The sequence below is a fragment of the Accipiter gentilis genome, chromosome 15, assembly GCF_929443795.1.
Source record: "Accipiter gentilis chromosome 15, bAccGen1.1, whole genome shotgun sequence".
In the NCBI taxonomy this organism is placed as follows: domain Eukaryota; kingdom Metazoa; phylum Chordata; class Aves; order Accipitriformes; family Accipitridae; genus Astur; species Astur gentilis.
Genome location: NC_064894.1, coordinates 16989004 through 17003893, shown reverse-complemented (window position 1 = coordinate 17003893; position 14890 = coordinate 16989004). Strand labels below are relative to the sequence as shown.

Below are 14890 nucleotides of genomic sequence, written 5' to 3'. Positions count from 1 at the left end.
TGGATTTATGTAGGCCACTATTTTCTAAAGGGAAAAACCCACCTACATCCATCTTTTCTGTAGGTTGCAAAGGAATACAAAATTGGCATATTTCCTTTCCTAATTTCCCGTCTAATTTCTTAGGTTGCAAAACCTGTGCCTTTGGGAAGAACAGGTAAAGGTAAAAGTGTACAAGAGGCAGATCTTGGTCAGTATAACTGTTCTTCTATCACTACACTGAATAATCAACCCAAAATTGTGAAGAAACATGCTTTAACAAAAGATAAGGTAAGAACTTAAATACGCTAACCAATCATCTGGAGTTTATTCTGAGGTTTCTAGGGCTACAGGGGTGGGAATTTTGACACCTATCAATGGGGGACTTTTTTGTATACATATAGCTGACATAGACTTGTTTTAAAATAGTTAGGTCATTATTAGTGTGAGAAAGGGCAGTCATAGGGAACCACTTAGTTTTCAGTTACAGTGTTTCATTTGTAAGGAAAAAAAATAATCTGCAAGTTAGTTTCAATTCATGTTGCTTTTGGTTTTATTGACTGCTTTTCTTTTGGTGTTCTCTTTGTTTCTGGCTGCAATCACCAGAACTGCAATGCTGGCTAAGAGAGCAGGCAAGTCTGCATTAGTGCCGTCCAAGGGATTAGGTGGCAGCAGAGCCTTACCGTCCATATAGGGCTATGTGGCCAGTTAGAATCGATACTAGGAGAGACATGGAAAAATAGTGTGAATAATAGTGTTAACACTGATACATGCAAACACAATTACTGAAATGTTTTCAAAATTAAGAAAATAAAGTATGGATTCAATAAACTAGACTAGACAGACTAATATAAAGGAAGCAACAACTCTGCTTTCAATAAGAATGGACAGTGACCTATGAAGTATGTCTGTGCAATTGGTGAGCTTTGTGATTCTCCACTCCCCTTCCATCTTTTCAGACACGTATTTATCATTATTTTAGTCTTTTTTAAAAAATTATTTTCAGTGTAATATATCTGTTCTGTAGTAAAACTTCTAATTCAGAACAATTGTTGAATTCAGTCAGTGTTTGTTCATATTCTGTGGCTTCAGTTCATCAGTTTGTAAGTTTGCTTGTGAAAATGGAGGTGTCCCATGGGTGGTTTTCTAGGTAACAGAGTACCTGAACACTCCTTGTTAGGCTTTTCTCCTGAAATGGGGAGCTTTACAATTTTAAGAATTTTTTGACTGCTGTTTGCATAATACCCCTAAACACTAACAGGAATTTCAGGCAAGTTCTTCTCACTTTTCTCTATTTATAAGGCAAACAAGCTTAACTGAGACAAAAAATGGTCCTAATGGAAAATAGTGTTTGTGCTTTCTAATGATTTTTATTAGGATTTTTTTTTTTTTTTGCTAAAATGTTCACTTGCTTATAAGTTTAAGGACTTGAATTCTGAAGTCGTACATTTAATGTAAGTTTAAACCCTGTTTAAGAAAATATTCAGAAATATTTTTTGTCTTTCACATGGACTTCATTTGGACTTAAGTTCTTGCTTAAAGATTAAAACTGAATGTGTGCTTGAGGATTCTTCATTGATTGAGTCTATGGTATATATTTAAGGGATAGACTGAACAAAGTTCAGTGCCTGCAAGTTAGGCAGTTACCTGTAGTGCCTTAGCATACCCATGACCTGGAGTGGGATCCAAAACACAAACAGTCCAGAAACCCTCTCTACCAAATGAGAAGCTACCTAAAGATAGTCATTAGGAAATACTAAACCCAAAGCCCTGTCTCAGGTTACACCCTTGTTGCAGCTTAGGCACATGATCAAGTGTGCAGAAGGGTACTTCCCTCCACTTAGGATCCTGTGAAAGTTAGTTTCTGTAGTTCGTTCTGTGAAAGCACTGATGTGAGCTTAACTCGTGCTGTGTGTCTGTTTGTTTAAAGGTACTTTATTAATGCCAGGAAGTGGAAGATCCAAGTGCAGGGCTCCTGAAGCTCAGAGGGAATTACGAGCCTTATTTTAGGAACGTGCCTAGACTACAGCTTATGAGGTCATGGCAATTTTAGAATCTTGTACCTGGTATCTGAGTGAGTCCTACTGAAAGGGTCTGTGCCCTGTTGGGGACCGTAAAAACTCTCCTGAATCAGGTCCTAACACACCAAACACATGTGAATAAAAAATGTAACTGAATAACCATATAAAAGACTGATAGGAGAAGAGAATGAGATAAAAGTAGAAAAAGAACATGTGGTAGAAACAAAGGAAAGGACAGGAAGAAGGAAGTGCAGACACTTATAGAAGAAAAGGCCTAAAAACCTCAAACTGTTGAGGTGAATGGAAAGATTCCCACTGGCATCACTGGAATTTTGATCCAACTCAGAAAAAGGAGAAAGCAAAGGGGAAGGAAAGTTGCTCATTTATTTTGGAAAGCAGCCAAACAAAAGAAAGAAAGAAAGAAAAGAATCATGAACGTTTATAAATTACCTAAAATTATGGCAGCTTTGGAGTTTTTTTTTAATTTATAGGAGTAGTTTTCTGTGGCAGCAAAGTTTTTTTTTCTTCTTGCAATCTTGATAAAATAAAACAAAATCATCTTCAGATAACATACAAATTAGCAAACATACTACTAGGGATGCTTTATTTAATTCTAAGACAACTGCCTACAAGGTGAGTTGAATTTTTTCTGGAGCTGCTCATCAGCTAAGGCCTCTGATGGGAGGCTAAGGGACTAGCTTAAACTTGAGGACCTCTTAGAAGCCTGTTAGATTAAGTGACTACCACTTGAAATGTGCCATCCACAGCTGTCACAAAGTGAATGTAATTAGTTGTGGGAAGTATTGATCTCATAGTAAGTATAATGCTCTTAGCTTACTGGGGTGTAGGTTTCTAATCCTAAATTGGTTTAAAAAGATCTTAAGGAAATCAGCTAGCTTAAACATGTGAGAGAGAAAGAATATAAAATAATAGGTTTAATTTGCTTTGAATTTGTCCTGTTTCAAAAGCTATGCTAGATCACAGATCTGTTTTCTGTTTCTCCCCTATATTACTGAAATAATAATGCCATAATTTACAGAATCAATTGAACCAGGAGAGACGGCTTGCCAGAAAAGCTTCCTCTAATGAAGAAGAAAGAAGTCCTGTTATCATGCAGGAAAAAACCAAAAAGCTTGAGCTGGAAGGTAGCTCTGGTGTCCTGTACCCCAAAGACACAGCTGCTGACTCCGCTGTAAATGGAAGTCAGACGGATGGCAGTGAGAAGGAAGCCAGCCGCTCTGAAAGCAGCTTTGATGCAGACAGTGAAGCCTCAGAAAGCGAAAGTGCTTCTAAGCAAAAAGCTTTCAGCCCGTCCAGCAACACGTCTGGTTTGCACATCAACCACATAAATGTTAAAATGCCGCACAACAAACCAAGTGATAGTAATGAAGAGATGATTTCCAGTGCCATATCCAAACTCAGCTTCTGTGATACTATAAATGAAGATAAAAAATCGAGCCGTGGAGATCCGGCAGTAGGTTTATCAAATAATTCCATGTTCTCAGTAGACAAATCCCCGCTCTCCCAAAACCCTCAAAATGCTTTCCAGACGCTTTCCCAAAGCTACACAACTAGCTCAAAGGAATGTTCTGTTCAGTCCTGCCTTTACCAGTTCACCTCTGTAGAGCTCCTAATGGGGAACAACAAGCTTTTATGTGAGAGCTGCACAGAAAGGAAACAGAAGTATCAGAAGAGAACCAACTCCACAGGTACAGTGCTTGTATCTGCCTGGACACTTTACAAAACCGCCTGTCAAAACCTGCGCACGCCCTGCGGTTTCATTGCTCCAGCATGGGCCTCCCCCTTGTGGTTAAGTAGGAAATGTCTCCCCAGGCAGAACTTGTAACAACTTAAAACTTCATCCTGCAAAGGCAACAAGACTAAATTTCGTATTAGAACGTAATCGTGGATGTAACTTAGAATTTATTTTGTATCTCCTCTGTATTTTATCTAAGACAAGTAATTTAAAGATGACCATAAACTGAATAGGCGCCTCATTCGATACTAATCTTTGCTGCTGTTTCTGTTCTTTACAATCCTAGAAGCTTTGAAATAAATGCTGTAATATTCAGGTCTAGCAACTTACATACTCAGGGAAGTAATGTAATTAAGTATGTAAGAGGGACAAAAAAAGACACTTGTAATGAAGAGGGAAAAAAAAATTGCAAAGATTTGTAAGAATGGAGATGAGAGAGAACTACCTTGTTTTCCTTAATGCTTGTATAGCCCAAGCAGACCATTAGGGTTCACTGAGTAAGAAAAGCAATTTAAATATAATGAAAAATAAACCTTTAAAAGGGACTGGAGGATTTTCTTTTGATGTATAGTAATTCATAAAGATAAAAAAATAAAGCTCTTCTGAGTATTTGTAAATAAAATATAAAGGGAAGTCTTACAGTAACAAAAAATTGTCCATTTGCTGTGCATTTATAGATAACTGGAGAGATACAAGTTAAGCATGAGTAAATGAAAAAAAAATTAATCTAAAAATAGTATTTTGTAATAATTCATTTATCATTATTGGACTGAGAGTTAAGTGCTATATAAATATTATTTTGGTTCCATGCGCACAGTGAAAAATCAAAAAGGAAAATCAGTTCACAGCTAATCATGATTAATTCCTTCTAAAAAAGATTTAAGAAGTCACCTACTTTTACATGAAATGCTCCATTCTACCTCAAATGAAATATTTTCCTTTGAATATGTATAAAACCAGTAAATTATTTTTTTTTCAGAAAAAAAATAATGCTGGTGGCATGTTTCCTTTTACTGTATAGCTAGCCACAGAGCTACTTTTGATAAAAGCCAAGGGTTCAATTCCTGGTTTTGCACCACAGGGGGACTGGAGTCCACATATCCCAGTCCTGTGTGCTCAAGCCAGCAGGTTATGAGGCACCCTGAAGTGGATACCACTCCTCAGACTTTTCTCTTAAATAAGCCCAAAGTATGTAGTCATTCAGAAAGAACTGAAGAATGGAAAATTAATCTCTATCTCACTGGTTAGGATATCAGCATAGATAGAGACCTGTGTCTTCCATTTCTTGTTCCAGTGATCATCCATTTATTCCAGGTGAAATGGCACTCACAGGAAAGTTGGGTGCTATAGTAACAGACGATGTAGGTATCTCAGTGTGCAAGCTGACTTGGATAGTGTATGTGCTTCCAACTTTTGATCTGATTTGCAAAGGACAGGCTAAAATAATGCTCAGATTTGGCAGATTATGTTTATTATAAATGAGAAAAATGAGAAAATATTTTTCTGTTACTCCACAAAATTTCTCTTGCATTTTACATAACATGTACAAAATCACTGCAACATAGATCTATTCTCTCAGATGTTTAAAAAATAGCTAAATTCTGTGTGGCTGCCTTCACTTTACAAATTATTTTGATATTCATAAATACAGAAAAGAAAACGGAAGGTGTTTACACAAATGCTCGGAAACAGCTGCTGATTTCTTCAGTTCCTGCTATTCTTATTCTCCATCTGAAAAGATTCCACCAGGTAAAAGGCCAAAACCCTCTTGTATATTCCTCTGCCCCATGGGTGGACACGCAATTCTTTAAGTGTTATTGTGCATACTGATACTTGCTTTTTATATGGAGAACTGGTAGAACCACTATTTGAAACATGCATATGGCTTTTTTTGACTGTCTGCTACCTTCAGAGTGCATTTTGCTGTTCAGATGTATCCAGGGAAACCTCTTACGTGTCCATGATGCTTACGTGTAGTAGGCACTGTATTGAAAACATAACAAAGAATGTTTAAATCAGTTACAATCTTATTCTTGGTTTTGGTTTATTTTAATAGTACACTAATACACCTTAGCTTTAAAAAGCTTTCTAGTAAAAATACTTATTTTACAGTCTTTTTTTTCCTTTTCTTTTGAAGGCTGGTTTGAGTCTACGGAAAGTAAATAGGCATGTGGATTTCCCACTGATTTTAGACTTAGCACCATTTTGTGCTGCATCTTGCAAGGTACCCATTCCAAATCTTTATTTTTTTTGTACTTCAACAGTTGTTGTCCTGAGCACAAGTTAAACTGGATTGATGCTGCTGCTGCAAGATGATGATGATGTTTATTATTCTTTCCTCTCCTAGAGAAATTATAGAGTGAATGTTTTCAAGTAGTATCCCCAGATCAGAATTGTAACTAATTGAAATTCCATTCATATCAAGACTATCACGGATGTTAACTAGTATTAGTTAAGATATGGTGCCCTGATGGTGTTAGTCTATCTAACAGCATTAAGGACGAGTACTGCTGCTTCCATGGTAACTAAATTCAATTAATAGACTACTGAGTATTTTTAATAGATGTGTTTCACTATTGGAAATGCTGTAGATGTCTGTTTGCTTCTTTTAAAGTAATACTATTGATAGCTAGTTAAGATATCTGTAAAATTCATCATGAAATTATTTCTCTTTGTTTTCTGTGTTTCTGGGAATGCAGAATGTGACGGATGGTGCAAGAGTGCTGTATAGTCTTTATGGAATAGTGGAGCACAGTGGGTCAATGAGAGGTGGTCATTATGCAGCGTATGTGAAAGTCAGGACACCCTCCAAGAAATTACTAGAGCATATTTCTACCACTAAAAATGTTCTGGGTATGTACAAACAGAGCCTCCTTTCTCTGTAAGTAAAACCAAAAGCAACCACTGGCTATAGCTCCTTATCCTTAAGGGGATTTATAGCAAATAATTGTTTTAGCTCAGAATAGTCTTTTATTTTTAGGGCCAGAATATTATGTTATTTTTTGCTGTTACACCCAGTGCATGACCTACTTCTGTATTAACCCCATGTAGAGCTGAGTGACTAATGGAATCTTGGTTCAGTTATTAAACAGAGAATTGATGGAAAACTCTCCTCTCTTTCCTAGTCAAAATAATATATCCAGATGAATAGTTGTGCCCGGTAAAATGTAATTATTTGGCGTATTTGGTATTTGAAAATGTTCTAGTACAACAGCTGAATCCATGACAATTAAAATTAAATTTTCTGTATATTTGAGCATTTTACATATCGTAGGATTGGAAATTTTTTAAATGCTTAAAAATCAGGATTACTCTGGTTAAATGTGAACAGCAAGAAACTCTTTCATGGAGGACACGAGGTTTGCTGTAGGGTTTCTGTTGGTATCTTGAAAACAGCACACTAGTTCTTATTAATATGTTTTGGATATGCAGAATAAAATAATATTCTAGGATAGAAACTGTTAGTGAATGATTTGTGGAGGCAACGATGTTGAGCTGTCAGAGTAAGGTAGATATATTTACTGTTTCCCTTCCGGGGGGAGTGAGAACCAAGCACTATCCTGTCTATCCTGTGGAGTGTCACTTTGCATTTGAAGCTCACTTCCCAAAAGGAGAAGTTTTTGTATTATTTTTTAAATCAAAGTCTCCCTCAGTCTTATGCTTCCCTTGGAATGATTATTAGAACAGATTAGATCTTTTTGTGTTCTTAATTTCATACTGGTCCACTGGTTGGCTTTTGAAATATGATTTTTTTTTCTATGTCAAAACTGGTTGTGAGCTAGTATAACTTACTGTTAGAAATCAGCAAGCTGTACTTGAAATGTCTTAGGCTTTTTGAAAAAATATGAAAAAAGTGATGGCAGTGTACATTTTTAAGCACTGTCTTCCACCAGTTTCTCTTCCAGTACTCTTAGACATGTAAGTTTCAAACTACAAATACTGGACTGCATCCAAGTCATGAGTTATTCTTGTGGGTTAGAAGCTTCTCTTACTTTTTGAAATATCCACTGTATTTGTTTGATGATGACATGAAAGACAAGAAATAATTTATTTTGCTCTTGCATTTCAGGTTTAAAAGAAGCCATGGGAGCATCAGGAGGACAGTGGGTGTATGTTAGTGATGCCCATGTTCAGATGGTTCCAGAATCAAGAGTACTAAATGCACAAGCATATCTACTTTTTTATGAAAGATTATTATATTAATACTCAACAACTTAATTAAAATATGTTAGTGGTTATTTAGTTTATCTAATTTAAAGCTGCAGTGGTAAGAGTACCTGTAAATATTGTGCCTTTATCTCGTAGAGAATTTATCGTATGTTGACTCTGAATTTCAGTCAAGCTATTACAAATATCTGAATGGTTCTCTTAAAAGTATGCACTTTGCCAAATATTTAAAATTCCTGGATTCATTAAAATACAGTACCATTAGAATGTAAGATGATGTCCTATCCTACTGAGGTCTATGGAAAGTTTGTTTTTTATTTTAATAAAGATAAGCTTTCACCCATAGTTTTACAACAGTTGAGAATAAAAATACTGATAGCGTTAAGTGCCTGGATTTGCTGGTGTACAATAACAATATAAAGTATTTCAACTTTTTGTGATCTAGTTTAGATCCTTCCCATCACTGGGTTGGATGTCAGCTGTCAAGATTTCTGCAAACAAGAATCTGTCAAATTGTGTCGCTTCCATATGTAGTAATTGGAAAGCACAGTGCTTCCAGAATGGAGTAACAACAGCTGTCTCTGGGTGCTGCTGCAGTGCACTTTCCCAGAAGAGATGGGAATAGATTGGGAAAACATGGCTTCCACAAAGTGACAGTGAATCCTCAGATACCTGGCCAGTACCCTTTCAGCTGTCTCCAACTGGCACTGGTATAGCAATGTACTCCTGTTCCAGTATAAATATATACTTGTTGTGCATATGTATATCCCTGGATATATATATATACACACACACATATGTGTGTGTGCATGTGTGTGGACACCACAAATCCATGAAAATATATTGTCATTTTACCTACTAGGAAAAAGAATTGCAAATACTTCTGTATTTAGTAAATTTTCAACTTCATAATTATGAGAATGTACAGCATATACAGCATATAAGCTTGGTATGAATATGTATGGAGTTTAAGTGTAACTAGATAATTCTGTTACTTTTGGTTCTAAACATGAATTTGTTTATCTGTTCCTGAATACTTTTCTCACAGGAATAATAAACTATAAATTATTTTTGCACTGTGTGTGTGAGTTGGACAGTAAATGATTAGTTTTGCCCTCTGATAAAATGTCTGGACTTCCCTTTGCCATCAGTGGAGGACAGCAGGTGTCCCAGTTGTAGAACTTTTTTCTGTACCCTGGTGGCAGAACTTGCTTCTGTATCCTGTTTGACTGCCCTGTTTTAAGTTGTTACTTCTTTTGGTAATTTCTCATTTCCCTCTTAGTAATAGATACATTTTAAGGTCAGAATCTGATGACTACTTTGAAGCTATGTGGTAATTAATTTATTTAATAAGCAGTTACTTAAATACAGATGACTTCTCTAACAGTTCCATCCTGTCCAACTTGCTCTTTGGTAGAGAAAATACTATGTTTATTTCTGCTTACTATTTTCTTTTATGGAGACCACAGATGGAGTGTATTTAATCCACCTTAAAGCAGACAGACTGACTAGATGAGGCCTGAAGTTCCTAGTTTTGCTGACTTCTGTAAAACTACTGAAGTACCTATATTAATTTCCTACTTTTTAGCCTAGAACTGCCTCCCTAGAGTACAAAACTAGGACAGAAACAGAACAAGGTTCTTAACCTGTTAATTCTTACTTTAGTGCTATTTTCGGGAAACTCTTGAGGTGGTCTTCACTTCTCTTTAACCAGAGTTCACACTTCACACACTGTTTGGCGCACTGAAATCTTCCCAAGTGGACATACTGACTAGGATGCCATGAAAGACACTGGCAGGATTATTTCCTCATTAACAGCCAGGGAACATTTCCTTGCTATTAAGGTATTTTATAGAACATGGAGAGAAAATGGCGTGAAAAAAGCCAACATCTTTATCTATCTAAGACAGCCATCGTTGTTGCTCCTGGATGAGGCTTCCTGAGTTGAAATAAAAAGCAGTGTTAGCAGCAACTCCAGGAAGTTCAGAGTCAGGAACAGGTATGAAAATATTTTAGCATGAAACATTCTCTAAAAATGAGGGCAACAGGTGAAGTTAGACGTTTAGAATGAACAAATGATGACTAACATGAGACGTCATATACAATTTTAGATGCAAGTCACCCTTAGTATGTCCTTTTGATTGTACATAAATACGCATACTGAAGACTTGTTACAGTTTCTTATCAGGAATTGCAAGACGAGGCGAGAGCATTCCAGGAAAATGGGTGTATATCCTATAGTTCCTAAAATGTTAAACATGACTCTAGAGGCTATTTGCCAAGTCTAGGAACTTGCAGTTTCCTGCAACTGCCAGATGCGTGCATGCTATTGAAAAGCTATGTGTTTTCAGAACTTAACTGAAGGGCTCTAAAGTTTACGACTCTCCTTAAAATATCTTCTGTTTCCAGACAAAAAAATCTTTTCAGGCTTACAGCATCTACTCTTCATACAGCTACACCATACCTTTGTCGTACCTCCACCACCGTGAGAAAGTGCGGTAGCCTGCTTTTTCATGTGGAATAGCTTAAAAACAGCTTTTTCTTCATCCCACCCTTCTCAAAAGTTGTCATGGTTTAACCCCAGCCAGCAACTAAGCACCACACAGCCGCTCACTCACTCCCCACCCTCCCCCCAGAGGGATGGGGAAGAGAATTGGGGGGGGGGGGGGGGCAGGGGGGGCAGTAAGGTAAAACTCGTGGGTTGAGATAAGAACAGTTTAATAGAACAGAAAGGAAGAAACTAATAATGATAACAACAATAATAAAATGACAATAATAGTAATAAAAGGATTGGAATATACAAAACAAGCGATGCACAATGCAATTGCTCACCACTTGCCAACCGATGCCCAGTCAGTTCCTGAGCAGCAATCCCGCCCCCCTCCCTCCCCCTCCCGCTGTGTCCCCTCCCAACTTCTTGTGCCCCTCCAGCCTTCATGCTGCCTGGGCATGAGAAGCTGAAAAATCCTTCGCTTAGTCTAAACACTACTTAGCAACCACTGAAAACATCAGTGTGTTATCAACATTATTCTCAGACTGAACCCAAAACATAACACTATACCAGCTACTAGGAAGAAAATCAACTCTCTCCCAGCTGAAACCAGGACACAAGGGCACCACCACTGTTTTCTTCCTCAGCCTCATCTGTTCTTTATGTTTCCGGGATCTCCATAAGCCTCTGTGTCAATGTCTTTTCTTTCATCAATCCTTAACCATAACACAATGTTTCCTAGTCCCATCAACTAGCAAAACTCTTCCAGGAAGAGCTACTGTAACTATAGTCTTGCCTCTCCCTACCACCACACTGGCTTTACCCTACAGACTGCAATACAGGTATCTGAGAAAAGCTGTGACTCCTGAGCAGCTCTCTGCTGACCAGTCACAAGACAGTGCCTTTAGAACAATGAGAAAGAAAGCAAAGTAAACAGTTCCTCACTCTTCAGTAAGTAAACCTAAATTATGAGAAGTACTTGATTTGCGTATGGACAACTGGAAACCCCTACAAAAGTTTCCCCAGAGCAGAGGCGTTAACAAAGATGTCTAAGGAGTTAGTCCAGATTATAGAGTCTTTCTCCTCAGAAAGAACTTACGTTATCTTTAGATTTATATACCATTTATGCTAAATACGGCAAGAAGTGATGGGGAGAAGATTTATTATACTAACCTATCTACACCAATACCTGTAGAGACATCCATGTTTGTATGTCTGTTCTCCTAAGAGAGGGCTACAAACACTTAATGGTGAAGTAAAACCAAATAAAAAAACAAACCCTCAACTTCTCTGCCAGAAATGTACACACTGTAATAATCTTTGTTTAGCAAATGAAATCCATGCAGTCTGCCAAACCTTCTGCCCTCCATCCCCATCTACACTGTCTGTGTATATCTCTTGCTCATGCATTTCAAGTGGTAGCAGGTAAGAGAGGTTTATAAATTCATTAAAAAGGGCTGAAATGTCTTAACTTTACCGTTTACTTCTCTTTGGACTTTTTTTTTATACTAACACAAACTGAATCATAAATGGACATGAAATTAATGCATCTGCATTCTCAACCCATTATAAAAATCTTATTTGAACATAATAGGAACAAACTAAGATCTGGAAAGGAATAATTTCTTGAGGAGAAACTTTAAGATGTATTAAAATGGGAACAAAGCATTTGAATACAACTCTCGTGTTAGCAAAAATTAGCAAATCCAAAAGTGGTAACATACTTCACAAAACAGCTTCACAGCAGCCCTGCTTTTATATTCTTCAGTTTTCATCAGCTGGAAACTTTTTTGCTGTGCCCTGTATACATTGATACATTTGTACAAAGATTTATGTATCTATGTGAAAGAGATGCCACAAATTTTCAGAACCATTTCAGTCTAGAATGGATTATTTTTGCTTCTGTATTTACTGTGTCCTAGGATGTCATTTTGCCAGCTGTTTTAGCTGTTTTCACCTCTCCCGTGGTGTATAAATAAACTGCAGAAAGAGTGGGAAAGTGATTACTCAAAATGATTAAAAATCTTTTTTTTTTTTTTTGTAAACTAAGATTATAAAATATATTTTCAGACCAAAGCCTGTTAGTGCAAGTCAAAACACTTCCTTTGCACAACACTAAATAAAACGTCAAATTGAATTTATTTGTTATAATAAATAATTGCAATGCATTGTAACTACTTGGTATATATTCCATTTATATAAAGTTATAAATAATTCTGTCTTCATTTATATTAGTAGAAGAACCATTTTTTAAGTGTCGAGAATGTTTCTTACATCTACTGCAGCTTCCAATATTTTTCCAGTTCAAAATAAAAAGGTGCACTACTGTTTTTAAAAGAAAACAGAAAAGCATTTATTTTGAGTAGGTTTATGACTTCTTAATGCTTACCTCATTGCTTTGCTAGGTTAGTTTTTTTGGTTTTGAGCTATGTAACCTGGGGATCATTACAGTGAACTCTGTAACAAAGCCACCATGTCAATGGCAGCCATTCCCTATTTAGCCATTTCACAAAGTTGAGTTCTGATTCTACTGTCATTTATACACGGGGATAATCCCCAATATGTTCATATGTCCTTACACTTATACAAAAGACAGTCCAAGTAATCAAAAAACCCCACTGCTAAGTCTAAAATACTTGTGAGCAATAAATCAAGCATGTTAAAAGTTTCATCTTGGTTTAATTTGTTTACTTCTTTCATCTGTTTGAACTAATAGTCTAACTCTACTCTGCAGGTATTTAAATAACAAATATTATTTTTAGAATTTTACTACAGTACTGATACATTGTACACTTTTTTGTAGATTTCTAATTCCAAATATTACTGAGTAAACAGGGCTTTAAACACAGACTGTGTTTAAAAAAACAAGTCTGATCAGTTTTCCAACCTATCCAAAGCGCTTTAAGAAGTTTCTTAGAATAAAGCTGCCATTTGTCTTCTATTAATTTTGTCTTTTCGCCTATGTTATATATTATTTGACAAATGTATAAATAAAACATCCAACCATTTGGAAAACTATATTGTATTAAATATAAGCTGTATGTTGTACAATTGACTTCACAAAGCTTCCATTTTTTTCCCAACTTAGAGTGAATATTTTTTTTCTTTCGTCTTGCATCACAACTTTACTGCACTTGGAGGAGCTACCCAGAGATGAGTCCATATCCTTGAACACTTACGCTGCACCACTTGTTTTCCCCCTGCCTTACCATCTGCGGCATAGGTCATAGATCAAGAGACCGTTTGTTCCCTTTATAAGAACCGCGTTCTGTAATTCTGTGATAAGACCAGGACCAAGAGTGGGTCCCCCTCACATCCCCAGTTTCAGTAGTAGCTTAAAGCTTGCCCATCCAGAAGTACCACTCCAGGGTTCCAGCTGTGCATCAGTCAGCGCTGGACAGACTTAAAACTTCCAGAACACTTCTGTCCATGGAAAGCATTCTTGGTCCAGCCATTCCTTGTGACACAAAGAGGGAAAAGTCTAGAACCCTTCAGTTAACAGTAATATGTAGCGTAAGTGGCACCAACAAATCTTACAACAAAATCATTACATGAAGTAAAGCACAAGTTTCTTGAGGCTTTCAATTTTCTATAGATTTATAAAAGTTAATTTATTCTGTTACTCCACGTGGGCATTGGTGTTACTTTATCCGATGATCAAAGAGATTACGGATGTTTTGGGCATTTACATCAGGTGATGCTAAAAGAAGGAAAGGCAGCGATCACAGTGGCAAGTAACGTGCTAGCTGATGAAAAATCTCTGTTCCTCAAAAAGCGACGCAACCGATAAGCCCTCGCCTACAGAATCAACCCCAACGTCGACACAAGAAGAGCTGTTTACCAGGGGTGATCTGGGTTTATCTTCATACACTGGAACACAGTGATAATTTCAAGGCATAGCTCACGATAACTTAAAAGCTGATTTGGGTATTCTGAATAAACCACTGAAAGAACTGTCCTGCCCCAGGAATGCTCCAGACAGGCACAGCCTGACCTGACTGACTTAGAACGCCGACAGCCCGCAGCCCTGCGGCCTGTAAGTTACCTGCCCCTATTTCAGGGCAGGACCGTCGCCGGGGGCTGCACCCACCCCACGAAGCGGCTCTGCGCGCCTCACGTAGGCGCCGCCCTCCGCGCTGGAACCAGGGGCCGCGCTCCCTGACTAGCGCTTACCTGTGGAGGCCGCGGGGCTGACGAGCTGCCTTCCCACCGCTCTCCTCGCACCGACGCCTGCAGGCGGGAAGGTGAATCCCGGTTGCTTCCCACCGCTCCCAGCCGCGGGAGGCCTCGGGGGCGTCCCGCGCTGATAAGGCGATGCGAGCCGAGGGAGGGAGGGCCCTCCCTCGCCGGCGGCACACGCCGGCCGGGCCGGGGCCCACCGCGCCCCTCAGCGCCGGCCGGCGGTCTCTCTCTCTCTCTCTCTCTTCCCCCCCCCCCCCCCCCCCCGCGCAGGGGGAGGCCGGCAGGAGCGCGGCCCCG

At 38.2% G+C, this 14890-nt stretch overlaps 1 protein-coding gene across 8 annotated transcripts in view; it reads left to right on the top strand.

The window, feature by feature from the left end:
* USP45 (ubiquitin specific peptidase 45) overlaps nt 1–9573 on the top strand; it is a 55721-nt gene extending 46148 nt beyond the window's left edge. For 5 of the 8 annotated variants that reach the window (XM_049817631.1, XM_049817630.1, XM_049817634.1 and 2 more), the window contains exons 13-18: nt 124–267; nt 3037–3706; nt 5405–5502; nt 5891–5977; nt 6453–6606; nt 7823–9573. In XM_049817631.1, the coding sequence (XP_049673588.1) occupies nt 124–267; nt 3037–3706; nt 5405–5502; nt 5891–5977; nt 6453–6606; nt 7823–7956 (1287 nt within the window). In that variant the 3' untranslated portion in view covers nt 7957–9573. Of the gene's footprint in view, nt 1–123; nt 268–1906; nt 3707–5404; nt 5503–5890; nt 5978–6452; nt 6607–7822 lie in introns of those variants that run through there. The other 3 variants (XR_007508175.1, XM_049817636.1, XM_049817637.1) reach the window with 3 other exon arrangements.
* Nucleotides 9574–14890: the final 5317 nt, after the last annotated feature.